Source organism: Balaenoptera ricei, chromosome 1 (genome assembly GCF_028023285.1).
Source record: "Balaenoptera ricei isolate mBalRic1 chromosome 1, mBalRic1.hap2, whole genome shotgun sequence".
In the NCBI taxonomy this organism is placed as follows: Eukaryota; Metazoa; Chordata; class Mammalia; order Artiodactyla; family Balaenopteridae; genus Balaenoptera; species Balaenoptera ricei.
In genome coordinates this window covers 147,121,066-147,147,208 of record NC_082639.1, presented here as the reverse complement: position 1 = coordinate 147,147,208, position 26,143 = coordinate 147,121,066, and the positions used below count along the sequence as shown (strand labels likewise).

At 40.3% G+C, this 26,143-nt stretch overlaps 1 protein-coding gene across 3 annotated transcripts in view; it reads left to right on the top strand.

Moving 5' to 3' along the window:
• EDEM3 (ER degradation enhancing alpha-mannosidase like protein 3) overlaps positions 1-21,809 on the top strand; it is an 83,508-nt gene extending 61,699 nt beyond the window's left edge. For all 3 annotated transcript variants that reach the window (XM_059937770.1, XM_059937765.1, XM_059937780.1), the window contains one exon: positions 20,092-21,809. In XM_059937770.1, coding sequence (XP_059793753.1) covers positions 20,092-20,501 — 410 coding nt within the window. In that variant the 3' untranslated portion in view covers positions 20,502-21,809. The remainder of the gene's footprint in view (positions 1-20,091) is intronic.
• The last annotated feature ends 4,334 nt before the right edge of the window (positions 21,810-26,143 follow it).

The following is a 26,143-nucleotide window of genomic DNA, read 5'->3' as shown; positions in this document are numbered from 1 at the left end:
AATTTACATTCCCACCAACAGTGCAAGAGGGTTCCCTTTTCTCCACACCCTCTCCAGCATTTGTTGTTTGTAGATTTTCTGATGATGCCCATTCTAACAGGAGTGAGGTGACACCTCATTGTAGTTTTGATTTGCATTTCTCTAATGATTAGTGATGTTGAGCATTCTTTCATGTGTTTGTTGGCAATCTGTATATCTTCTTTGAAGAAATGTCTATTTAGGTCTTCTGCCCATTTTTGGATTGGGTTTTTTGGTTTTTTGCTATTGAGCTGCATGAGCTGCTTGTAAATTTTGGAGATTAATCCTTTGTCAGTTGCTTCATTTGCAAATATTTTCTCCCATTCTGAGGGTTGTCTTTTCATCTTGTTTATGGTTTCCTTTGCTGTGAAAAAGCATTTAGGTTTCATTAGGTCCCATTTGTTTACTTTTGTTTTTATTTCCATTTCTCTAGGAGCTGGGTCAAAAAGGATATTGCTGTGATTTATGTCATAGAGCGTTCTGCCTATGTTTTCCTCTAAGAGTTTGATCGTCTCTGGCCTTACATTTAGGTCTTTAATCCATTTTGAGTTTATTTTTGTGTATGCTGTTAGGGAGTGTTCTAATTTCATTCTTTTACATGTAGCTGACCAGTTTTCCCAGCATCCCTTATTGAAGAGGCTGTCTTTTCTCCATTTTATATTCTTGCCTCCTGTATCAAAAATAAGGTGAGCATATGTGTGTGGGTTTATCTCTGGGCTTTCTATCCTGTTCCATTGATCTATATTTCTGTTTTTGTGCCAGTACCATACTGTCTTGATTACTGTAGCTTTGTAGTATACTCTGAAGTCGGGGAGCCTGATTTCTCCAGCTCCGTTTTTCTTTCTCAAGATTGCTTTGGCTATTCGGAGTCTTTTGTGTTTCCATACAAATTGTGAAATTTTTTGTTCTAGCTCTGTGAAAAATGCCAGTGGTAGTGTGATAGGGATTGCATTGACTCTGTAGATTGCTTTGGGTAGTGTAGTCATTTTCACAGTGTTGATTCTTCCAATCCAAGAACATGGTATATCTCTCCATCTATTTGTATCATCTTTAATTTCTTTCATCAGTATCTTATAGTTTTCTGCATACAGGTCTTTTGTCTCCCTAGGTAGGTTTATTCCTAGATATTTTATTCTTTTTGTTGCAATGGTAAATGGGAGTATTTCCTTAATTTCACTTTCAGATTTTTCATCATTAGTGTATAGGAATGCAAGAAATTTCTGTGCATTAATTTTGTATCCTGCTACTTTACCAAATTCATTGATTAGCTCTAGTAGTTTTCTGGTAACATCTTTAGGATTCTCTGTGTATGGTATCATGTCATCTGCAAAACAGTGACAGCTTTACTTCTTCCTTTCCGATTTGTATTCCTTTTATTTCTTTTTCTTCTCTGGTTGCTGTGGCTAAAACTTCCAAAACAATGTTGAATAGTAGTGCTGAGAGTGAGCAAACTTGTCTTGTTCCTGATCTTAGTGGAAATGGTTTCAGTTTTTCACCATTGAGGATGATGTTGGCTGTGGGTTTGTCATATATGGGCTTTATTATGTTGAGGTAAGTCCCCTCTATGCCTAGTTTCTGGAGGGTTTTTATCCTAAATGGGTGTTGAATTTTGTTGAAAGCTTTTTCTGCATCTTTTGAGATGATCATATGGTTTTTATTCTTCAGTTTGTTAATGTGGTGTATCACATTGATTGATTTGCGTATATTGAAGAATCGTTGCATTCCTGGGATAACCCCACTTGATCATGGTGTATGATCCTTTTAATGTGCTGATGGATTCTGTTTGCTGGTATTTTGTTGAGGATTTTTGCATCTATGTTCATCAGTGATATTGGCCGGTACTTTTCTTTCTTTGTGACGTCTTTGTCTGGTTTTGGTATCACGGTGATGGTGGTCTCGTAGAATGATTTTGGGAGTGTTCCTCCCTCTGCTATATTTTGCAAGAGTTTGAGAAGGAGACGTGTTAGCTGTTCTCTAAATGTTTGATAGAATTCGCCTGTGAAGCCATCTGGTCCTGGACTTTTGTTTGTTGGAAGGTTTTTAATCACAGTTTCAATTTCAGTTGAAATTGAATCATGGTTCAGTTCAGACCAATCACATTGGTCTGTTTATATTTTCTGTTTATTCCTGGTTCAGTCTCAGAAGGTTGTGCTTTTCTAAGAATTTGTCCAGTTCTTCCAGGTTATCCATTTTATTGGCATATAGTTGCTTGTAGTAATCTGTCGTGATCCTTTGTATTTCTGCAGCATCAGTTGTTACTTCTCCTTTTTCATTTCTAATTCTATTGATTTGAGTTTTCTCCCCTTTTTTCTTGATGAGTCTGGCTAATGGTTTATCAATTTTGTTTATCTTCTTAAAGAACCAGCTTATAGTTTTATTGATCTTTGCTGTTGTTTCCTTCATTTCTTTTTCATTTATTTCTGATTTGATCTTTATGATTTCTTTCCTTCTGCTAACTTTGGGGGTTTTTTGTTCTTCTTTCTCTAATTGCTTTGGGTATAAGGTTAGGTTGTTTATTTGAGATGTTTCTTGTTTCTTAAGGTAGGATTGTATTGCTATATTCTTCCCTCTTAGAACTGCTTTTGCTGCATCCCATAGGTTTTGGATCGTCGTGTTTTCATTGTCATTTGTTTCTAGGTATTTTCTGATTTCCTCTTTGATTTCTTCAGTGATCTCTTGGTTATTAAGTAGTGTATTGTTTAGCCTCCATGTGTTTGTATTTTTTACGTTTTTTTCCCCTGTAATTCATTTCTAATCTCATAGCGTTGTGGTTGGAAAAGATACTTGATACAATTTCAATTTTCTTAAGTTTAGCAAGGCTTGATTTGTGACCCAAGATATGATCTATCTTGGAGAGTGTTCCATGAGCACTTGAGAAGAAAGTGTGTTCTGTTGTTTTTGGATGGAATGTCCTATAAATATCAATTAAGTCCATCTTGTTTAATGTATCACTTAAAGCTTGTGTTTCCTTATTTACTTTCATTTTTGGATGATGTCCATTAGTGAAAGTGGGGTGTTAAAGTCCCCTACTATGATTTTATTACTGTCGATTTCCCCTTTTATGGCTGTTAGCATTTGCCTTATGTGTTGAGATGCTCCTATGTTGGGTGCATAAATATTTACAATTGTTATATCTTCTTCTTGGATTGATCCCTTGATCATTATATAGTGTCCTTCTTTGTCTCTTGTAATAGTCTTTATTTTAAAGTCTATTTTGTCTGATATGAGAATTGCTACTCCAGCTTTCTTTTGATTCCCATTTGCATGGAATATCTTTTTCCATCCCCTCACTCTCAGTCTGCATGTGTCTCTACGTCTGAAGTGGGTCTCTTGTAGACAGCATATATATGGGTCTTGTTTTTGTATCCATTCAGCCAATCTGTATCTTTTGGTTGGACCATTTAATCCATTTACATTTAAGGTAATTATCGATATATATGTTCCTATTACCATTTTCTTAATTGTTTTGGGTTTGTTATTGTAGGTGTTTTCCTTCTCTTGTGTTTCCTGCCTAGAGAAGTTCTTCTAGCATTTGTTGTAAAGTTGGTTTGGTGGTGCTGAATTCTCTTAGCTTTTGCTTGTCTGTAAAGGTTTTAATTTCTCCGTCGAATCTGAATGAGATCCTTGCTGGGTAGAGTAATCTTGGTTGTAGTTTCTTCCCTTTCATCACTTTAAATATGTTCTGCCACTCCCTTCTGGCTTGCAGAGTTTCTGCTGAAAGATCAGCTGTTAACCTTATGGGGATTCCCTTGTATGTTATTTGTTGTTTTTCCCTTGCTGCTTTTAATAGTTTTTCTTTGTATTTAATTTTTGATAGCTTGATTAATATGTGTCTTGGTGTGTTTCTCCTTAGATTTATCCTGTATGGGACTCTCTGTGCTTCCTGGACTTGATTAACTATTTCCTTTCCCATATTAGGGAAGTTTTCAGCTATAATCTCTTCAAATATTTTCTCGGTCCCTTTCTTTTTCTCTTCTTCTGGGACCCCTATAATTTGAATGTTGGTGTGTATAATGTTGTCCCTGAGGTCTCTGAAACTGTCTTCAATTCTTTTCGTTCTTTTTTCCTTATTCTGCTCTGCAATAGTTATTTCCATCATTCTGTCTTCCAGGTCACTTACCCGTTCTTCTGCCTCAGTTATTCTGCTATTGATCCCTTCTAGAGAATTTTGAATTTCATTTGTTGTGTTGCTCATCATTGTTTGCTCTTTAGTTCTTCAAGGTCCATGTTAAATGTTTCTTGTATTTTCTCCATTCTGTTTCCAAGATTTTGGATCATATTTACTGTCATTACTCTGAATTCTTTTTCAGGTAGACTGCCTGTTTCCTCTTCATTTGTTAGGCCTGGTGTGTTTTGACCCTGCTCCTTCACCTGCTGTATGTTTTTTTGTCTTCTCATTTTGCTTATCTTACTGTGTTGGGGGTCTCCTTTTCACAGGCTGCAGGTTCGTAGTTCCCGTTGTTTTTGGTATCTGTCCCCAGTGGCTAAGGTTGGTTCAGTGGGTTGTGTAGGCTTCCTGGTGGAGGGGACTAGTGCCTGTGTTCTGGTTGATGAGGCTGCATCTTGTCTTTCTGCTGGGCAGTTCCACGTCTGGTGGTGTGTTTTGGGGTGTCTGTGACCTTATTATGATTTTAGGCAGGCTTTCTGCTAGTGGGTGGGGTTGTGTTCCTGTCTTGCTAGTTGTTTGGCATAGGGTGTCCAGCACTGTAGCTTGCTGGTCGTTGAGTGGAGCTGGGTCTTAGCGTTGAGATGGAGATCTCTGGGAGATTTTCGCTGTTTGATATTACGTGGAGCTGGGAGGTCTCTTGTGGACCAGTGTTCTGAAGTTGGCTCTCCGACCTCAGAGGCACAGCACTGACTGCTGGCTGGAGCACCAAGAGCCTTTCATCAACACGGCTCAGAATAAAAGGGAGAGAAAATAGAAAGAAAGAAAGGAAGAGGATAACATAAAATAAGATAAAATAAAATAAAGTTATTAAAATAAAAAATAAAGAATAATTATTAGAAAATAAAATTTTTTTTTAATTTTTATTTATTTATTTTTGACTGTGTTGGGTTTTTTCGTTTCTGTGCGAGGGCTTTCTCTAGCTGCGGCAAGCGGGGGCCACTCTTCATCGCGGTGCGTGGGCCTCTCACTATCGGCCTCTCTTGTTGCGGAGCACAGGCTCCAGACGCGCAGGCTCAGCAGTTGTGGCTCACGGGCCCAGTTGCTCCGCGGCATGTGGGATCTTCCCGGACCAGGGCTCGAACCCGTGTCCCCTGCATTAGCAGGCAGATTCTCAACCACTGCACCACCAGGGAAGCCCCCAAAAAAATTTTTTTAAGTTAAAAAAAAAAAAAGGACGGACAGAACCCTAGGACAAATGGTGAAAGCAAAGCTATACAGACAAAATCTCACACAGAAGCATACACATACACACTCACAAAAACAGGAAAAGGGGAAAACATAATATATCTTGCTCCCAAAGTCCACCTCCTCAATTTGGGATGATTCGTTGTCTATTCAGGTATTCCACAGATGCAGGTACATCAAGTTGATTGTGGAGGTTTAATCCGCTACTCCTGAGGCTGCTGGGAGAAATTTCCATTTCTCTTCTTTGTTCCCACACCTCCTGGGGTTCAGCTTTGGATTGGCCCCACCTCTGCATGTAGGTCACCTGAGGGCATCTGTTCCCACTCAGACAGGATGGGGTTAAAATAGCAGCTGATTAGGGGACTCTGGCTCACTCAGGTGGGGGGTAGGGAGGGGTACGGAATGCGGGGCGAGCCTGCGGCGGCAGAGGCCAGCATAATGTTGCACCAGCCTGTGGCACGCCGTATTTTCTCCCAGGGAAGTTGTCCCTGGATCAGGGGACCCTGGCAGTGATGGGCTGCACAGGCTCCTGGGAGGGGAGGTGTGGATAATGACCTGTGCTTGCACACAGGCTTCTTCGTGGCTGCAGGAGCAGCCTTAGTGTCTCATGCCCATCTCTGGGGTCCTTGCTGATAGCCACGGCTTGCGCCTGTCTCTGGAGCTCGTTTAGGCGGTGCTCTTAATCCCCTCTCCTCATGCACCGCAAGACAAAGAGGCAAGAAAAAGTCTCTTACCTCTTCGGCAGTTGCAGACTTTTTCCCATACTCCCTCCCGGCTAGCTGTGGCACACTAGCCCCCTTCAGGCCGTGTTCACGCAGCCAACCCCAGTCCTGTCCCTGGGATCTGACCTCAGAAGCCAGAGCCTCAGCTCCCAGCCCCCACCTGCCCCAGCGGTTGAGCAGACAAGCCTCTTGGGCTGGTGAGTGCTGGTCAGCACCTCGGGAATCTCTCTCTCTCTGCTTTGCCCTCTACACCCCTGTTGCTGCACTCTCCTCCGTGGCTCTGAAGCTTCCACCCTTCCCCGCCACCCGCCGTCTCCACCAGTGAAGGGGCTTCCTAGTGTGTGGAAACTTTTCCTCCTTCACAGCTCCCTCCCACTGGTGCAGGTCCCGTCCCTATTCTTTTGTCTCTGTTTTTTCTTTTTTCTTTTGCCCTACCCAGGTACGTGGGGAGTTTCTTGCCTTTTGGGAGGTCTGAGGTCTCCTGCCAGCATTCAGTAGGTGTTCTGTAGGGGTTGTTCCACATGTAGATGTATTTCTGATGTATTTGTGGGGAGGAAGGTGATCTCCACGTCTTACTCTTCCGCCATCTTGAAGGTCTCCCCGGGGTGCATATATCTTTTCGAATTATGGTTTTCACCAGATATATGCCCAGGAGTGGGATTGCTGGGTCATATGGTAGTTCTATTTTTGGTTTTTTAAGGAACTTCCATACTGTTCTCCATAGTGGCTGCACCAATTTACATTCCCACCAGTAGTGTAGGAGGGTTCCCTTTTCTCCCCACCCTCTCCAGCATTTATTGTTTGTAGACTTTTTGGTGATGGCCATTTTGACCTGTGTAAGGTGACACCTCATTGTAGTTTTGATTTGCATTTCACTAATAATTAGCAATGTTGAGCATCTTTTCATGTGCCAATTGGCCATCTGTATGTCTTCTTTGGAGAAATGTCTGTTTAGATCTTCTGCCCATTTTTTGATTGGGTTGTTTGTTTTTTGGTATAGGGCTGCACGAGCTGCTTGTGTATTTTGGCGATGAATCCCTTATCAGTAGCATCATTTGCAAATATTTTCTCCCATTCTGTGGGTTGTCTTTTCATTTTGTTTATGGTTTCCTTTGCTGTGCAAAAGTGTTTAAGTTAAATTAGGTCCCATTTGTTTATTTTTGTTTTTATTTTCATTACTCTAGGAGGTGGATCCAAAAAGATATTGCTACGATTTATGTCAAAGAGTGTTCTGCCTGTGTTTTCCTCTAAGAGTTTTACAGTATCCTGCTTTACATTTAGATCTTTAATCCATTTTGAGTTTATTTTTGTGTGTAGTGTTAGAGAATGTTCTTATTTCATTCTATTACGTGTAGTTGCCCAGTTTTCCTAACACCACTTATTTAAGAGACTGTCTTTTCTCTGTTGTATATTCTTGCCCCCTTTGTCATAGATTAGTTGACCATAGGTGTGTGGATATATTTCTGGGCTTTCTATCCTGTTCCATTGATCTGTATTTCTGTTTTTGTGCCAGTACCATACAATTTTGATTACTATATCTTTGTAGTATAGTTTGAAGTCAGGGAATCTGAATCCTCCAACTCAATTTTTCCTTCTCAGGATTGCTTTGGCTATTTGGGGTCTTTTGTATTTCTATACAGATTTAAAATTTTTTTGTTCTAGTTTTGTGAAAAATGCCGCTGGTAATTTGATAGGGATTGCATTGAATCTGTAGATTGCTTTGGGAAGTATACTCATTTTGACAATATTGATTTTTCCAATCCGAGTACATGGTATATTTTTCCATTTGTTTGAGTCATCTTTGATTTCTTTGGTCAACATCTTATAGTTTTCAGAGGGACAGGTCTTTTGCCTCCTTAGGTAGGCTTATTCCTAGGTATTTTATTCTTTTTGGTGTGATGATAAATGGGATTGTTTCCTTGATTTCTCTTTCTGGTCTTTTGTAGTTAGTGTATAGGAATGCAAGAGATTTCTATGTTTTAATTTTGTATCCTGCAACTTTACTGAATTTATTGATGAGCTCTAGTAGTTTTCTGGTAGCCTCTTTAGGATTTTCTATGTATAGTATTATGTCGTCTGCACACAGTGACAGTTTTACTTCTTCTTTTCCAATTTGGATTCCTTTTATTTCTTTTCTTCTCTGATTGCCAAAACTATGGACTTCCAAAACTATGTTGAATAAAAGTGGTGAGAGTGGACATCCTTGTCTTGTTCCTGATCTTAGAGGAAATGTTTTCAGCTTTTTACTGTTGAGAGTGATGTTAGGTGTGGGTTTGTCGTATATGGCCTTTATTACGTTGAGGTAGGTTCCCTGTATTCCCACTTTCTGAAGAGTTTTTATCATAAATGCGTGTCGTATTTTGTCAGAAGCTTTTCTTGCATCTATTGAGATGATCATATGGTTTTTATTCTTTAGTTTGTTAATGTGGTATATCACAATAATTGATTTGCATATGTTGAAGAATCCTTGCATCCATGGGATAAATCCCACTTGAACATGGTGTCCGATCCTTTTAATGTATTGTTGGATTCAATTTGCTAGTATTTTGCGGAGGATTTTTGCATCTATATATATCAGAGATATTGGCCTGTAATCTTTCTTTGTGGTATCTTTATATGGTTTTGGTATCAGGGTGATGGTGGCCTCATAGAATGAGTTTGGGAGTGTTCCTTTCTCTGGAATTTTTTGGAAGAGTTTCAGTTTCTAAATGCTTGATAGAATTCACCTGTGAAGCCATCTGGTCCTGGACTTCTGTTTGTTGAAAGTTTTTTAATCACAGTTTCAATTTCAGTACTTGTGATTGGTCTGTTCATATTTTCTGTTTCTTCCTGGTTCAGTCTTGGAAGGTTGTACCTTTCTACGAAGTCCGTTTCTTCTAGGTTGTCCATTTTATTGGAATATAGTTGCTTGTAGTAGTCTCTTACGATCCTTTGTATTTCTGTGGTATCCATTGTAACTTCTTTTTCATTTCTAATTTTATTGACTTCAGCCCTCTCCCTTCTTTTCTTGATGAGTCTTGCTAATGGTTTATCAATTTTGTTTATCTTCTCAAGGAACCAGCTTTTAGTTTCATTGATCTTCTCTTGTTTTCTTCATCTCCATTTCATTTATTTCTGCTCTGATATTTATGATTTCTTTCCTTCTAACTTTTAGTTTTGTTTGTTCTTTGTCTAGTTGCTTTAGGTGTAAGGTTAGGTTGCTTTTTGGAGATTTTTCTTGTTTCCTGAGGTAAGATTACTATAAACTTTCCTCTTAGAACTGCTTTTGCTGCATCCCATAGGTTTTGGATTGTCATGTTTTCATTGTCATTTCTCTTGGTATTCTTTGATTTCCTCTTTGATTTCTTCAGTGATCCATTGGTTGTTTAGTAACATATTGCTAAGCCTCCACGTGTTTGTGTTTTTTAGTTTTTTTCTTGAAATTGATTTCTCATCTCATAGTGTTGCGGTTTGAAAAGATGCTTGATATGATCTCAGTTTTCTTAAATTTACTGAGGCTTGATTTGTGGCCCATGATGTGATCTAGTCTGGAAAATTTTCCATGTGCACTTGAGAAAAAAGTGTACTCTGCTGCTTTTGGATGGAATGTTCTGTAAATGTCAAGTCTATTTGGTCTAATGTGTCATATAAGGCCTGTGTTTCCGTATTGATTTTCTGTCTGGATGACCTGTCTGTTGATGAAAGTGGGGTGTTAAATGCCCCCACTATTATTGTGTTACTATCAATTTCTCCTTTTATGGCCGTTAGCGTTTGCCTTATGTATTGAGGTGCTCCTATGTTGGGTGCATATATATTTACAATTGTTATATCTTCTCCTTTGATTGATCCCTTGATTGTTATGTAGTGTCCTTCTTTGTCTTTTGTAATAGTCTTTGTTTTAAAGTCTATTTTGTCTGATATGAGTATTGCTACTCCAGTTTTCTTTTGATTTCCACTTGTGAATATCTGTTTCCATTCCCTCCCTTTCAGTCTGTATGTGTCTCTAGATCTGAAGTGGGTCTCTTGTAGACAGCATATACAGGGGTCTTGTTTTTGTATCCTTTCAGCCAGTCTATGTCTTTTGGTTGGAGCATTTAATCCATTTACATTTAAGGTAATTATCGATATGTATGTTCTTATTGCCATTTTGTTAATTGTTTAGGAATTGTTTTTGTAGGTCTGTTTTCTTCCCTTACTCTTCTGCTCTCTTCTCTTGTGATTTGATGACTATCTTTAGTGTTATGTTTGGATTGCTTTTTCTTTTTTGTGTGTGTATCTCTTGCGATTTAATGACTATCTTTAGTGTTATGTTTGGGTTGCTTTTTCTTTTTTGTGTGTGTATATATTGTAGATTTTTGGTTTGCGGTTCTCATGAGGTTTTGATATAGGAGTCTATATCTATATCTATCTATCTATCTATCTATCTATCTATCTATCTACACAGAAGACTTTTTAAAGTTGCTGGTCTCTTAATTTCAAATGCATTTCCAGTGTCCTGCATTTGTACTCTCTTCTCATGATTGCTGGTTTTGATATCATATTTTTGTGTGGATGATTTCCTACCCTTACTTTATGTTTGCCTTTACTGGTGAGCTTTCCCATTCGTAATTTTCTTGTTTCTAGTTGTAGGCCTTTTCTTTTCCACCTAGAGAACTTCCTTTAGGATTTGTTGTAGAGCTGGTTTTTTGGTGCTGAATTCTCTTAGCTTTTGCTTGTCTGTAAAGCTTTTGATTTCTCCATCAAATCTGAATGAGAGCCTTGATGGGTAGAGTATTCTTGGTTGTAGGTTCTTTCCTTTCATCACTTTATATATATCATGCCACCTTTTTTCTGACCTGCAGAGTCTCTGCTGAAAAATCAGCTAATAACCTTATGGGGATTTCCTTGTATGTTATTTGTTGCTTTCCCTTGTTCCTTTTAATATTTTCTTTGTCTTTATTTTTTGTCAGTTTGATTAATATGTGTCTTGCCGTGTTCCTCCTTGGGTTTATCTTGTATGGGACTCTCTGCACTTCCTGGAGTTGAGTGAATGTTTCCTTTCTCATGTTAAGGAATTTTTCAGCTATTATCTCTTCAAATATTTTGTCAGGCCCTTTCTCTCTCTCTTCTCCTTCTGGGACCCCTATAATGCAAATGCTGGTGTGTTTAATGTTGTCCCAGAGGTCCCTTAGACTGTCGTCAATTCTTTTCATTCTTTTTTCTTTATTCTGTTCCACGGCAGTGATTTCCACTGCTGTGTCTTCCAGCACACTTACTCGTTCTTCTGCCTCATTTATTCTGCTGTTGTTTCCTTCTAGTGTATTTTTTCATTTCAGTTATTGTATTATTCATCTGTATTCTTTAAGTCTTCAATGTCTTTGTTAAACATTTCTTGTATCTTCTTGGTCTGTGCCTCCATTCTTTTTCTGAGATCTTGGACCACCTTTACTGTCATTACTCAGAATTCTTTTTCAGGTAGATTGACTATCTCTAATTCACTTAGTTGTTCTTCTGGGTTTTTATCTTGTTCCTTAGTCTAAAACATATTTCTCTGCTGTCTCATTTTGTCTAACTTACTGTGTTTGTGGTCTCCTTTCCACAGGCTGCAGGATTGTAGTTCCTCTTGCTTCTGGTGTCTGTCCCCTGGTGGGTGAGGTTGGTCCAGTGGCTTGTGCAGGCTTCCTGGTGGGAGGGACTGGGCTCTCCACTGGTTGGTGGAGCTGGGTCTTGTCCCTCTGGTGGGCAGGGCCGTGTCAAGGGGTGTGTGTAGAGGTGGCTGTGAGCTCAGTACAATTTCAGGCAGCCTGTCTGCTGATAGGTGGAGCTGTGTTCCACCCCTGCTGATTGTTTGGCCTAGGCGTTCCACCACTGGAGCCTGCAGGCTGTTGGGTGGGGCCATGTCTCAGTACCAAAATGGTGACCTCCAGGAGAGCTCAGCCAATCAATATTCCCTGGAGCCTCCACCACCAGTGTCCTTGCCCCCACAGTGAGCCACATCCAACCCCCACCTCCCCAGTAGACCCTCCAAGATCCTCACGTAGGTCTAGCCCTGGCTCCTATGGAGTCACTCGTTCATGCTGGGTCCTAGTGCACATGAAATCTTGTGTACACCCTCAAGAGTGGAATCTCTGTTTCCTCCAGTCCTGTGGAGCTCCTGCACTCAAGTCCTGCCGGGCTTCAAAGCCAAATGCTCTGGGGGCTCCGCCTCCCAATGCCAGCCCCTCAGGCTGGGGAGCCTGATGAGGGGCTCAGAACTTACTGCTGCGGGAGTACCTCTGCCATATAATGATTTTCCAGTTTTGTGGGTTGCCCACCTGGTGACTATGAGATGTGATTATATTGCAAAAGCTCCTCCTACCATCTCATTGTAGCTTCTTCTTTGTCTTTGGATGTACCTTTTTTGGTAGGTTCCAGTCTTTTGCTGATGGTTGTTCAGCAGTTAGTTTTGGTTTTAGTGTTTTCATGAGAAGAGGTGAGCTCAAGTCCTTCTACTCCACCATCATGTCCGGAATCAAGGGGTGCTTTTAGTTTGGATGCTTGCTGCTTCTTTCCTAAGCATGTGCTGGCCGTTATCCCCTTAATATGGGATGTTTAGGTGCGGTGGCCTGTGTGCATTCCCTGTACGGCGGGGGCAGCAATTCATGCCCACCTGCGGGACTCCCAGCAGTGGCAGTGGGCTGTGAGTGCCCAGAACAGTGGGGGCAAGTGCTTGCAGTCTGCTCGTGGGTCCCCTAACTGCGGCAGCGGCCCACGCACCCCTGGAACAGCAGGGGCAGCAACTGGCGCCTGCTCCTGGGTCGCCTAGTGTCAGCAGCTGCCCATGCACTCCCAGGACAGCAGGGTCAGTGCTTCGCACCCACTGCTGTGTCTCCCAGTAGTGGCGACATCCCAGGGCAGGAGGGAAAGTGAATGGCGCCTGCTTGCAGGTTTCCCAATGGTGGAGGTGGCTGGCACACTCCTGGGACAGCTGGGGCAGCACTTGGTGCCTGCTCACAGGTTCTTTAGCTGTGGCGATGGCCCATGCCCATCTCTGGAGCCCACAGTGGCGGCAGTGGCTCGTGCCTGCACCTGGAGCTCGTGTAGGTGGCGTCCTGTTGCCTGAGAGCCCACACGCACGGAAAGAAGCTCCTATGGCAGTCCCATACCTCTCGTGTGCCCCCCAACAATGGTGCCTTGCCTCTCTGTCAGGCCCAGACCTCTTCCAAGTGCATCCTCAGCTGCCACACTCCAGCCTCTTCAGGCTGTCTCCCTGCAGCCAACCCTTGGTCCTCTCCCTGGGTCTGACCTCCAAAGCCAGAGCTTCAGCATCCAGCCCCTGTCCGTACCAGCAGATGAGCATCTCAGGCTGGGGAACGTAGGCTGGTGGTACCAACCATCTGTGCACGTCTCTGTCCGTTTTGCCTTCTGCAAACTGGTTGCTGCACTCTCCTCTGAGTCTCCGAAGCACCCCCTGTCCAGGCTGATCTCCCCACTGGTGAGGGGACTTCCCAGGGTGGGGGAACGTTTCCTTCTTCACAGCTCCCTCCCTGGGGCACAAGTCCCGTCGTGATTCCTTTCTCTCTTTTTGTTTTTCTTTTTTCTTTCATCCCACCTGTTTATGTGGAGGTTTTCTTGCCCTTTTGGAAGTCTGAGTTCTGCCAGCATTCAGTAGATGTTCTGTGTGAATCGTTCCACTTGTAGATGTGTTTTTGATGTATTTGTGGCAGAAGGTAAGCTCCACGTCCTACTCCTCTGCCATCTTGATTCCTCCCTGATTATTTTTTTATTGTTTTTTCTAATCTCTATTTATTTCCTCTCTGATCTTTCTTATCTCCTTCCTTCTGTTGACTTTAGGTTTTGTTTGTTCTTTTTCTAATTCTTTTAGGTGGTGGGTTAGGTTGTTTATTTGAGACTTTTCTTGTTTCTTAAAGAAGGCCTGTATCACTATGAACTTCCCTCTAAGAGCTTCTTTTGCTACATCCTATGTTATTTGTTTGGTTGTGTTTTCATTGTCATTTACCTCAAAGTATTTATTTTATTTTTTATTTTTGGCTGTGTCAGGTCTTAGTTGAGGCACGTGGGATCTTCATTTCAGCAAACGGGCTTCTCTCTAGTTGTGGCACGCGGTCTTCTCTCTAGTTGTGGCGTGTGGGTTTTCTCTCTGTAGTTATGACACTCAGGCTCCAGAGTGTGTGGGCTCTGTAGTTGCGGCACACAGCCTCTCTAGTTGAGGCCCGTGGGCTCAGTAGTTGTGGCACCCAGCTTAGTTGCCCTACGGCATTTGGGATCTTAGTTCCCTGACCAGGAGTTGAACCCACATCCCCTGCATTGGAAGGCAGATTCTTTACCACTGGACCACTGGGGAAATGCATCAATTTATTTTTTAATTTTTTTTTTTATTTCATCATTGTCGCATTGGTTTTGTAGTAGCATGTGGTTTAGTCTCCATGTAATTGTTTTTTCTCATTTCTTTTCTTGTGATTGTTTTCTAGTTTCATGCTGTTGTGGTCAGTAAAGATACTTGAAATAATTTTTATACTCTTAAATTTTCTGAGGCTTGTTTTGTGGCCTAGTATGTGGTCAGTCTTAGAGAATGTTCCATGTGCACTTGAAAAGAATGTGTATTCTGCTTTTTTGGGGTGTAATGTCCTGAAAATATCAATTAAGTCTAACTGTTCTATTGTATTATTTAGGATCTCTGTTGCCTTATTGATTTTCTGTCTCAAAGATCTGTTCATTGATGTGAGTGGGGTGCTAAAGTTTCCTACTATTATTGTATTCCCATCAGTTTCTCCCTTTATGTCTGTTAGTGTTTATTTTATGTATTTGGGTGCTATTTTGGGTGCATATGTGTTGATGAGTGTAATATCCTCTCCTTGTATTGATCATTTTATCATTATATAGTGTCCTTCTTCATCTTTCTTTATTAACCTTTGTTTTAAAGTCTATTTTGTCTGATAAAGAGTATTGCGACCCCTGCTTTCTTGTCATTTCCGTTTGCATGAAATATCTTTTTCCATCTCCTTATTTTCAATCTATGTGTGTCCTTTGCTCTAAAGTGGGTCTCTTGTAGGCAGCATATTTTAGGCCGTTGTTTTTTTTAATCTAACCTGCCACTCTGTCTCTTTTGATTGGAGCATTTGGTCCATTGACATTTAAGGTAATTATTGATAGATATGTATTTATTACCATTTTAAACCTTGTTTTCCTGTTGATTTTATATTTCTTCTTTGTCCCTTTCTTTTTCTTTCAGATTTTCCTTTTGTGGTCTGATGAGTTTCTTTTGTTTTATGAATCTATTGTATGTGATAGATTCATAAAATCTGGTTTTGGTTTTTGTGAATCTGTTGTATGTTTTTGATTTGTGGTTACCCTGTTTTTCAAGTATATTTCCCCTTCCTATATCTGCTTGCTTTAGACTGGTAGTCATGTAGGCTCAAACACATTCTAGAAAAAAAAAAATCTACATTTTCTTACTCTCCTCCCCCACATTTTATGATTTTGACGTCCTCTTTTACATCTTCACGTTCATCCTTTTTGCTGTTCATTGTGGTTATATTTGCTTTCACAGAAATTTTTTTTTTAATTATGATTTTAAAAAATCTGTGTACTGGCTTATTTAAATGATTTACTTTCCATTTATGATTTTTTTCCTAAGGATTCTAACCTTTTTTCTATTTAGAGAAGACCTTTCAATGTTTCCTTTAGGATAGGTTTAATATTGCTGTATTCCTTTAGTTTTTGCTTGTCCAGGAAATTCTTTCTCTCTCTGATTTTAAATTTGATAATCTTGCTGGACAGAGTATCCTACATTTCACATTTTTCCCTTTTAGGACTTTGAATGTATCTTGCCGCTCCCTTCTGACCTGCAACGTTTCTGTAGAGAAATCAACTGATATAGCCTTATGGGGGGTTCCCTTGTAATTAACTCTGTTTTTCTCTTGCTGCCTTTAGAATCCTCTCTTTAACTTTTGCCATTTTTATTATAATATGTCTTGGTGTAGGTCTGTTTGGGTTTATCTTGTTTGGGACCCTCTGTGCTTCCTGTACCTGGATATCTGTTCCCTTCTTTAGGTTTGGGAAGTTTTCAGCCACAATTTCTTCAAAGACATCTTCAATCCTGTTTTCTCTCTCTTCTGGGATCCCTACTAAGTGTACATTGGCATGCTTTATTTATTCTTATATTGCTTTCATTTTTTTTTTCATGTGGCTTTCTGTTGTTCTGACTGGCTGATTTCCATTATTCTATCTTCCAGATCACTTATTCATTCTTCTGCATTATTTTTTCTGCTATTCATTGCCTTTAGCTCAGCTTTTGTCTCAGTGAATGAGTTCTCTAATTTTTCTTGGTTCCTTTTTATAGTTTCTGGTAATAGTAATCTGCATTTCTATCAATAGTCCTTCTTAACTCCTTCAGTATTTTCATTATCTCCTTTTTGAACTCGATGTCTATTAGACTGAAGAGGTCTGTTTCATTGTTCTTTCAGGGGAATTCTCTTGATCTTTTAATTGGGAGTGGTTCCTCTGCTTCTTCATTTTACTTATACTTCTCTTGCTCTATGAGTTTAGGAGAAACAATTATCTATGTGGTCTTGGAGGGCTATTTTTATGTGGGAGCATCCCTGTATAGCCTGTGTGGGTTTAATATTTTTTGGTGTGAGGGCTGTTTTTAGTGTGGATGCCTGTTGCCTCTTTCCTCAGTGTATCCTGGCCATTATCCGCTTGATAGGAGGTGTGACTGGTGTTGTGGTGACCAGAGCCTGCACTGGATACTGATTGGGGCCTCCTCTTTTGCCCTGTGGTTGTTACTGCCCTGTCAGGGGCTGGGTCTGTTCCCTAGCTGTTGGAGTAGAAGCCCCCAGATCCGTTTCTGAGCTGCAGTGTGCGGTAGGTGGGATTGGAGCGTCCCTACAGGGAGAGGAGCCACTGAGTATTCCTCTACCAGAGCTGTTCACCAGTGAGTGTGCTCTGTTGTGTCACCTGTCACCCATTGTATGGGCTCACAAAGTATACTGCCCTGAGCCCCGTCTCAACCTTGGGAATGCTGGCAGTCAGCCCTGGTGTCCCTCAGGTGTTGTTTTCACAAGGCCACCAGCACAGATCCACTAAAGCCGGGTCCCAGGACTGTAGTAGTTGCACACCTGGACCTGCTGTGGGAGCTATGGAGGCAGCTCAAACCCAGGCCCAGCCCAGCCCCCATGTGCACGTGCCTGCAAAGCCCACATCTGCTAAGGCCAGACCCATCCCAGCATGGGAGCACCTGTTGTCTACTTGGATGTCCTGCAGATGCTGAATTTACAAAGCCGGCAGTGGAGGTGTAAATACACGGCTCACACAGCTGCAGGGAGAGATTGCAGCCCTGCTTCCTAAGTCACGTGGCCCCTGGGGCTCAGCTGTGGTTTCAGGCCTGCTTCTGTGCGTGGGCAGCTCACTGGTGTCTGCTCCTGGGGCCTGCCGAGATGGTGGTTGGTGCAGGTGCCAGCCTAGGCGGTGGCTGGGACCCCTGAGCCTGCCCAGGTGGGAGCCCGAGGCGGCAGCTGGGTTGCCGGAATCTAGTGAGTCTGGAGCCCCTGAGGCGGTGGCTGGTGTGCGGTGTCCCGGGGTCCGTGCAGGCGGAGGCTGGCGTGTGGAAAAAGGGGCTGCCATGGCACCCTGCCCTTTGTGCCCCACTTAACAATGGCTCGTCAGTTCTGTGGCAGGCCTGGGCTTCCGCAGACACCCCCGGCTGTAGCCATACCACACTCCAGCCCCTTCAGGCTCTCTCTGCACAGCCAACAGCAGTCCTCTCCCTAGGTCTGTCCTCTAAACTCTGAGTGTCAGTACTCGGCCCCTGCCTGTACCAGCGGACACACGGCTCGGGCTGGGGCGCGCAGGGTAGCGGTACGACGGTCTGTGCGGGTCTCTCTCCTGCCTGCCACAAACTGGTTGTTGTACTCTCCTCTGCGCCTCTGAAGCTGCCTTTCTGTCCCAGCCGATCTGAGGGGGCTTCCCAGGGTGCAGGAACCTTTCCTCTTTTCAGCTCCCTCCCAGGGGCACAGGTCCTGTCACACTTCCTCTTTTTTTTCCCCCTTCGTCCTACCTGTTTACGTAGAGCTCTTTCTTGTCCTTTCAGGTGTTTGAGGTCTTCTGCCAGTGTTCAGTAGGTGTTCTGTGAGAATTGTTCCATTTGTAGATGTATTTTTGATGTATTTGTGGGAGGAGGTGAGTTCCACGTTCTTCGCCGCCGCCATCTTGATTGGAGCCTATACTATTCTGTTTTCTTATTCTATTCTATTAGCTAGATTTCCAAAATAATATATAACATCTAACCCTAGAGTGATTTTTTGCCAAAATCACAATCTTTATTACTAGAAGAAATAGCTTTACACTTTTTCCTATTCTTCTAAAGTAGATTAATGCAATCTAGAAACGAAGTTGAACGTTCTTCTTTCCCTTCTCCCTCAAACTTAGGGTAGCCTAGCATAAATGAGCTCTAAGCAACCAGACACTGCTTTCTCTTCTTTGGGCCCCACCATCGTTTGCCTTGATGTCAAATTAAAATGTACCCTTTCCACAGCTGAGAGAATGTGTGGGGACTCCTCCTCCTTGCCCTCCTTCCCCCTGACAAACCCCACCTAAGAACTACCTTAAACTTCCCTAGTCAGGTAATCCTACCTAATCAGGGTATATGTATACACACCCTCCTCTACCTCCCTGTATGCCTGTATTTTCCTTCAGATTTTCTGGTTTTATAATAAGTCCATCTTCCCTTTCTTCTTTGACTGATTAACTCTGATTATCTTTTATATCACAGTTAAGTATCACTTTCTGAAGGAAGCCCTCAAATCTCCTTACTCTTTCCTAACACCATGACTTGTGTCACGGGGTTTTCTATTGTGTGATTATTCCTAAACGTTGTTTTCCCCAGCTGGACTATAAGATTCAGAAGGGCAGGTCAGGTGTTTGTTTTCACCTCGTTTTATCCCTAGCACCTTACACAGTGCCTGCCACACAGTGGACGCTCGGGAGATCTTTACCAACTGACTGCAGAGTCTGAGGAGAATGCAGCATGTGGGTGTCGATGCTAATATTTAAGCACTTTCTTGTAGGAACCCTAAATAAAATGCCTCTAGTGGTTTTATTATATATTCATTACAAGAAGTTTAAACTGCTTTTCATCCTTCCAGTGGATTTTATGATTATATCTTAGAATTCATAGATCTCCAATAATGAAATAGAAGTTTTGTAAATAATCTGGTTTTGTGTTTATGAAAATATTGTATTTGATCAATCACATTGATATCCATGAATCATTCAAAGTTTTGTATTATCTGCATTTTCATGGTTTACTGAGTGGGAATTTCACTTTTCAAAGAATATTATCTTAAAGTACAGCAATGGCATGCGCTGTTTAAAATGTATTCTATTTATAAAGACGCAGTTGTAGAGAATGGACTTCAGGACACAGGGAGGGGGAAGTGTAAGCTGAGACAAAGTGAGAGAGTAGCATTGACATATATACACTACCAAATGTAAAATCCATAGCTGGTGGGAAGCAGCTGCATAGCACAGGGAGATCAGCCCGGTGCTTTGTGACCACCGGGAGGGGTGGGATAAGGAGGGTGGGAGGGAGATGCAAGAGGGAGGGGATATGGGGATATATGTGTACGTATAGCTGATTCACTTTGTTATACAGCAGAAAGTAACACAACATCGTAAAGCAATTATACTCCAATAAAGATGTTTAAAATAAATAATTAATTAAAATAAATAAATAAATAAAATGTATTCTATTTAATGTGTTCTCATGTGCAGGCTTTCCTGAATTTAGCTATTTAATAAATCTGAGACATAATACAAATTTATATGCATTTTAATAGTATTATTGTTTAGTATATTTCTTGGCATTTACTAATACCCATTGAAGGCAGTCTTTTTAGTTATTAGAGTCATTCTGCATTAACATGATTTTCTTTAACTTTTATTTTTTTGTTTTATTACCAAAACCAGTATGGTTTTGAGAATGTGATAGTACATGTTTTGTGGGGAAAGTAGCATGAAGTTTGTTTCTTTCATATACAGATCCTGAGATGGAAAATGAAGAACAACCATCCTCTGAAAATGATTCTCAGAATCAGAGTGCTGAACAGATTGCATCAAGTTCTCAGGAGGTTGATTTGGTTGATCAGGAGTCTCCTGAGGAAAGTCCTCTAAACTCTCACCCAGAATCTTTGTCTCCAGCAGATACGGACAATGCTGCAAGCATTTCTCCTTCTGAACAGAATTCTAATCCCACAGAAAACCATGAGACTACAAGTCTTGATGGTGAATGTACAGATTTAGATAACCAACTTCAAGAACAATCAGAAACTGAGGAGGATTCCAATCCTAATGTTAGCTGGGGTAAAAAGGTCCAACCTATAGACTCCATATTAGCAGACTGGAATGAAGATATAGAAGCATTTGAAATGATGGAGAAGGATGAGCTCTGACTCACTAAAGTCTACCTGGTGGTAGGTATTTCAAAAGAAAAGGTAAACTGTGGATAATAGATACCCTGATACTAAGCAGGCTCTCTCATGGGAGGCTCTAAGTATGGTGATGAACAACCACGTTCTGACTGGGAGAGTTAGTTATCATAGGAATCTGGAACATGCTGTGTTAGAACTGACCTTGTTTATAACTGTCCCATCAAAAATGCAAACTCACAGTTTCCCCCTCAGGTGATAGCATTGCACCACCCTGCTGCATCTCAGGCCAGGAAAAGATTATTGGGCATTTCTAGGAACCAGATTTCTGCACTCTCTAGATGGTAGATAAGAAACAAATTCAGTTAACTGTGAGGTGGGGAATACAAATTTGTACAGCTTTCTAATTGAAGGAAGCTCTCGGTTTTCTTGGTTTTGGGGTTAGAGGCCCTTTGGGGAAAACACATAGGAGTATTTTGGGCATTCTGGTTATGCTGCCTTCACAGAAACACTCAAAAGTGACCTAAGTGGTTATGAAGCAAATACATTCATGGTGAAAACAGTCTTTGCTCATCATTTTCACTTGCTTCATTGTGTAACATGATCAAGATGACTTGATTTTTTTCCCCCTCTTTAACAGTATCCATCCTTTTCATTTAAACCAAAGGTGAAGCCAGTGTACTTTCTCAGTGAGTTCTCTGCATAAAGACTAATCATTGGGACCAGGTAAAAGGTCATATATCGTGGAAATTGGTTACTTAATACTTTTGAAAAATGGAGCAAGGGAGAAACTATAATGTTGCAATATGAACTTGCCATGGGGCCTTCCGTAAGGAAAGCTGTGACTACTCTGAAATGGAACTTAAAGTTATATCTTTGTAGGGTAAATTATAAATCTTTTCCAGTTCATTTCGTTGGAGGTGATTACCTCTAGCCATCAGCCTTACTCCATCCCATGTTTAGAATGCATTTTGAGCCACAAGGCCTATGTTGCCAATAGCTGAATACATTTTGTTCCATTTTTCTATCTTAGGGAGCCATGATAAAACTGTGGTAGTCTACGATCTAAAAATTCTGGAGTAACTACTATTTTTCCTCCTTTGAAACTAGTTTCTAAAGTTGCACCTAAGGAGTCTGTCACATTTTCTGTTGAATCATGGTTTTTAAGTTTGCTTTTTTTTTTAAACAAATATTCCTTCTGATATGGACTTGAAAATTAGTCTATGGTAACCTGTGTAAAAAACACAGTAGCAACTAACATGTAGCCATATAGCTTACTGAGAATTTTTTTTCCTTTGTGTGAGTGTGTGTGTGTGTGTGGGGGGGGGGGGGGGGGGGCAGTCTGCTGCTGGCCACATTTAAGTTTTAAAAACTTTGTTGTTGATATCTGTAGACAGCCCTGTAATTGAAATCATGGCTTTACTCATTTTATTTATTTTTTTAAACTTACCTGACTCAGTTCTAAAGGAATATTTGAGACTTAATTTCTTTTTTCTGTACCATGACATTATATAACAACCCTTTTTCTTAAAACACAGTTTTTGAGGTACTGATGAACTTAAACTGTATATGGAGCTGTTAAAAGAACAGCAGTGCTGTATTGTAGTTATGTATATTCATGTACAGTATGTCTTAGATCCCAGGTAAACTGTTATTTTATAAGGGGATAAATAGCTGCTTTCAAAAATTCCAGCTAAATTTAATTGGGTCAGTGAGTAATAAATCTAATAGAGAATTCACTTTGAGGGGGGAAAAAAAGAGTAGTATACAAGACCTTTATTGGCCCTTAATTAAACCTGACACCAAAAAGGATATTTTTTAGTCTCTCTGCATGTGAAATTTGGTGTAAGAAGATAGAACTATAATACATATAGTATACAGAAGGATAGACATAGTGCTTTGTTCATCTTAGTTGCAAAGCTGCCAAAATAGCTGAAGCTTAATTACTTGACTTGCCTTGATTTATAGGACTGGGGCTTGGAGAAAAGGAGCAGATGTTCCTTTAAGACTTGGATTACAGAAGCCTTATATACATTGATTTGATTTTCTTTTTGTATCTCAGAGCCATTGTTGTCTAAATCTAAATTGTCTAAGTTATCAAAGCAACATAATTTTATTTCCAGCAGAGATCTTGTGGCATACAAGGAAAAGCCAGCTTACTGCCACTTACCCTTTCTTTGGCCATTAGGGGGAGTTGTTGCCATTCATTGTGGTTTAGAAGCAAATTGCTGGCTTGTTTAGAAAAATGAATCCTTAAAAAAAAGAAACAAAAGGAAAAAAATTTAACAAATTATACTTAATACCCAGAAGGAATTATACGTGATTTTTCCCTAGCTAGGAAAAGAAGGTATAGTGTTCAGCTTCAAAACTCCAACATTGTCATTGACTCTCCATTCTTAATTGACATACTGCCACAAAGTTGTTTTTTATTTCATTAAAAAATTTCAACATCATTAGGCATTTTTTAAAATGTTTTGTTTTAAAATCTTTATAGCATTTAATTTACTTCCTAAAGATTCAGGGGATTCTATGTAACCCTGAATTTTAGAAACATCTGGTCTACCTCAGTTAGCTGTTGACTGCATAGAGATAGAGCTGAAGTGATCACCACAGCCATAAAATTGATTGACTAAGAAGGATTTATACAATGTTTACAAACCTGGAATCAAGTAAGGATTTTATCTGAAAGTTAAAAGTTAGATATTAGAGAAAGTATTTAATTCAGGTATTTTCAAGTTTTAAAACTTCACTTGTTTACCTACTAAAAATAGTTATAGTTTTTTCTGCTTAGGAAGGTCCATTAAAATGATATACCCTAATTTGCAGTGCTTTTCCCATAAAGTTTTAGATGTGAAAGAATTGTAATTTACCAGATATGTTTGGGATGGGATATTTTGTTGGGTAGGTTTTCTTTTTTCTTTTTAACTTTTAATAGGCTTCCAACAAGAATACAATTGTTTCAGAACAATTTTTTTTTAACATTATACTTTTCCCTTTTTCTTCACAGTGTTTGTTAGAGGGTAAAATAAAAAATTGTGCACTCTGTGATTTTAACTTCTCTAATATGCTCTCTTGAGATTTTATTAATTTAAATTACCATCATCTCACAGCCCTTATAACAGTAAAACCAGCATTTGTTCCCTCACCAAACTCCATGCCAAATTCATCATAAAGAAAGCTCAGCGTCAGTAATTCAAATAGTGCTTATAATTGTAGAGGCGGGGGTGGGGGCATTTAATAAATATTCCAACCGGTCGTTTTATGCACAAGGCTTCAGTCAGAACATAGAAAAAAAAAAAAAAAAACATTCTGTGAATGAAATATTGTATGTTCAGATTTTATAAAAGACATTTTTAAAAGCCCAATTTACAGCCGTATATTTTCTTATGATGTAATTTATGAAAAAGATGTCTGTACTAACAGGTGCTGTAACACTACTGTTGTTGGATTTTATTTGGTGATAAATGTATACAATATTTCTAAGGGAAACTATGTACTGTGATGTAAAAGTCTGGGCAAAATGTATATAATCCTTGTATATAATTGTGTATTTGATTATAATGACTGATTGTAAAGATTAATAAAATATGTAAATATGCTGGTCTAGTTTTAATTTTAATTTTTAGCATCACTTTGCATATCTTTATACTTTGATATCTTAAAATTTTTTTCACCACTGTCTGTCTTCCCTTTAATTTTCATTTTACCCTAGGAGAGTAAATTTGGGGAACAGCTTAGAGTATAGACACACAGACATATGTTGAACAGTTCCACAACTCAACTAGGACCCTCAGAGTGGAGTTAGTAATTCACAGTGTCAATATTGGTAACGTGTTTATGTTTTGAGTTTACTAATATTTAATAAAGTCAATCATTTGTCCTTTTAATATTGTCATCAAGAGTAATACTGACCTTTCCTGTTAATTCCAGTGAGACCATTTCATTTAGCAGCCACTTTCAGGTACTGTGATACTATGCTTTTCATCTGTACTGTTCCAGGGTTTCTGAATACAGATGTCTTGAAAGATCTGATACTAATCACTATTATTTATTGATAATTAATTGTTTTCTTTAAAGATCAGCAAACTGAGAGTTGAACAAGTGCTAAGCATCTTACGCGAAGTCCAACATTTTGTGCCTGGGCAATGGAAAGGGAGCCCTGGTTTATTTCCAGAGCCTATGCTCCTTCCGGTATGCCATCTTCTCCCTTCCTTCCTTTCTCAGTCCTTCTCACCCCTCCTTCCACCCCCATTTCAGTTTCTGCTCACCTTTTGCTCAGCCACTACCTTCCCACCTGACCACTTTCTCCCCACCTGGGATTGAAGTTTAGAAATGTTAGCATCCATTCTCAGGTTCTCTGGGCATTAATTCCAGTCTCAGCATGCCTCCATTCCTCTAGGACAAAGCACCGCTACTTCAGGAAGAGTTAAAGGATCCAGGAGTATCTCTTGGAAGATTTCAAAGGGGAGGTTGCTTCTCTTTTCTGGGTAAAGCAAGCTTTAAGAGGTCTATCTACTAAGAGAAGCTAAGTAATTTAAGGGTTGAAACTAGTTAAGTGTCAGCATCTACCTGCTAGGAAGGCTTATACTTCTCAAAGCCTTGCTCTTAACTTACCCTAATAAGCCTGGAGGTCTATAGTTTCTATCCATCCTTTACAGTGAAGTAGTCAATGGAGGCCACTGATTGATTGATTGATAGAACCCTGGGGATTCTCTTAATCCATAAAAGAATGCACTCATCATCCCAGATGATAGTGGGAGAAATAACTTTAGAACTCCTATGGTGTTAGAGCGCATTTCTATCCTTGTTTCAGTCTCATCTGTCTAAGAAGTGGTACTGTCTTAAGAAATAGCAGCAGCAGGTAATATTGAAAAAATACTTTGGTTGTAATAGTAGGATGGGGTTTCTTAAAATGAAAAGATTGAAAACCGTCCTCACAGGTTAAGGGAGAGAACCAAAGTCATTAAATAGAGGAAGAAGAACTTAACACCAAGGGACTGGCTGCTACCCTCCCACCACCATCACCACCACCACGCTGGTGTTGGAGTTTTGCAGCAACTGGAGGCACATCCTACACAGGAACCCCCTACTTTATCTTTTCCCAATTTCTGGGAAAAGCCATTGACCTTGGGTCGAGAGGCAATCTGACAAACACTGCCAGCTAGCTTGTCCTAAACTCCCTTTCCCCACTCTCCCATCCAGCTTCCTCCATCTGTAGAGTAGATGAAGTTCTCAAGGCAGTCCCAGACAGCTGCTACCTTTAGAAGGACTAATCCGTTCATTAGTCCTTTCTTACCTCAGGTCTTAAGCTAAGAGAATTCCAGCCCCAATTGTCTTATTACATTAATATTAATATTTAATAAAATATGTAAATATTTTTAAAGCCCTGTGATCTCAGTCTGTAATCATTACTTTCAACTCAGTCTTGGCCACTCACTTGGATAGTTCTTCAGGACCTCCAATCCACTGATTCTTCCCGTTTCTCAGAATCCATCACCCCTCCCCATGACCTCACTTACCAATTTACCCACCATTAATGTCTCTTCCTCTTTTGAACAAACTTGGCAAAACTTTAAATCTTATTAAACCTAACTACTCACTGATTTTCACCTAAACTTAAGTAGCTGTTGGAACTGGATGAAATCACACCACCAGTGCTGACTGGC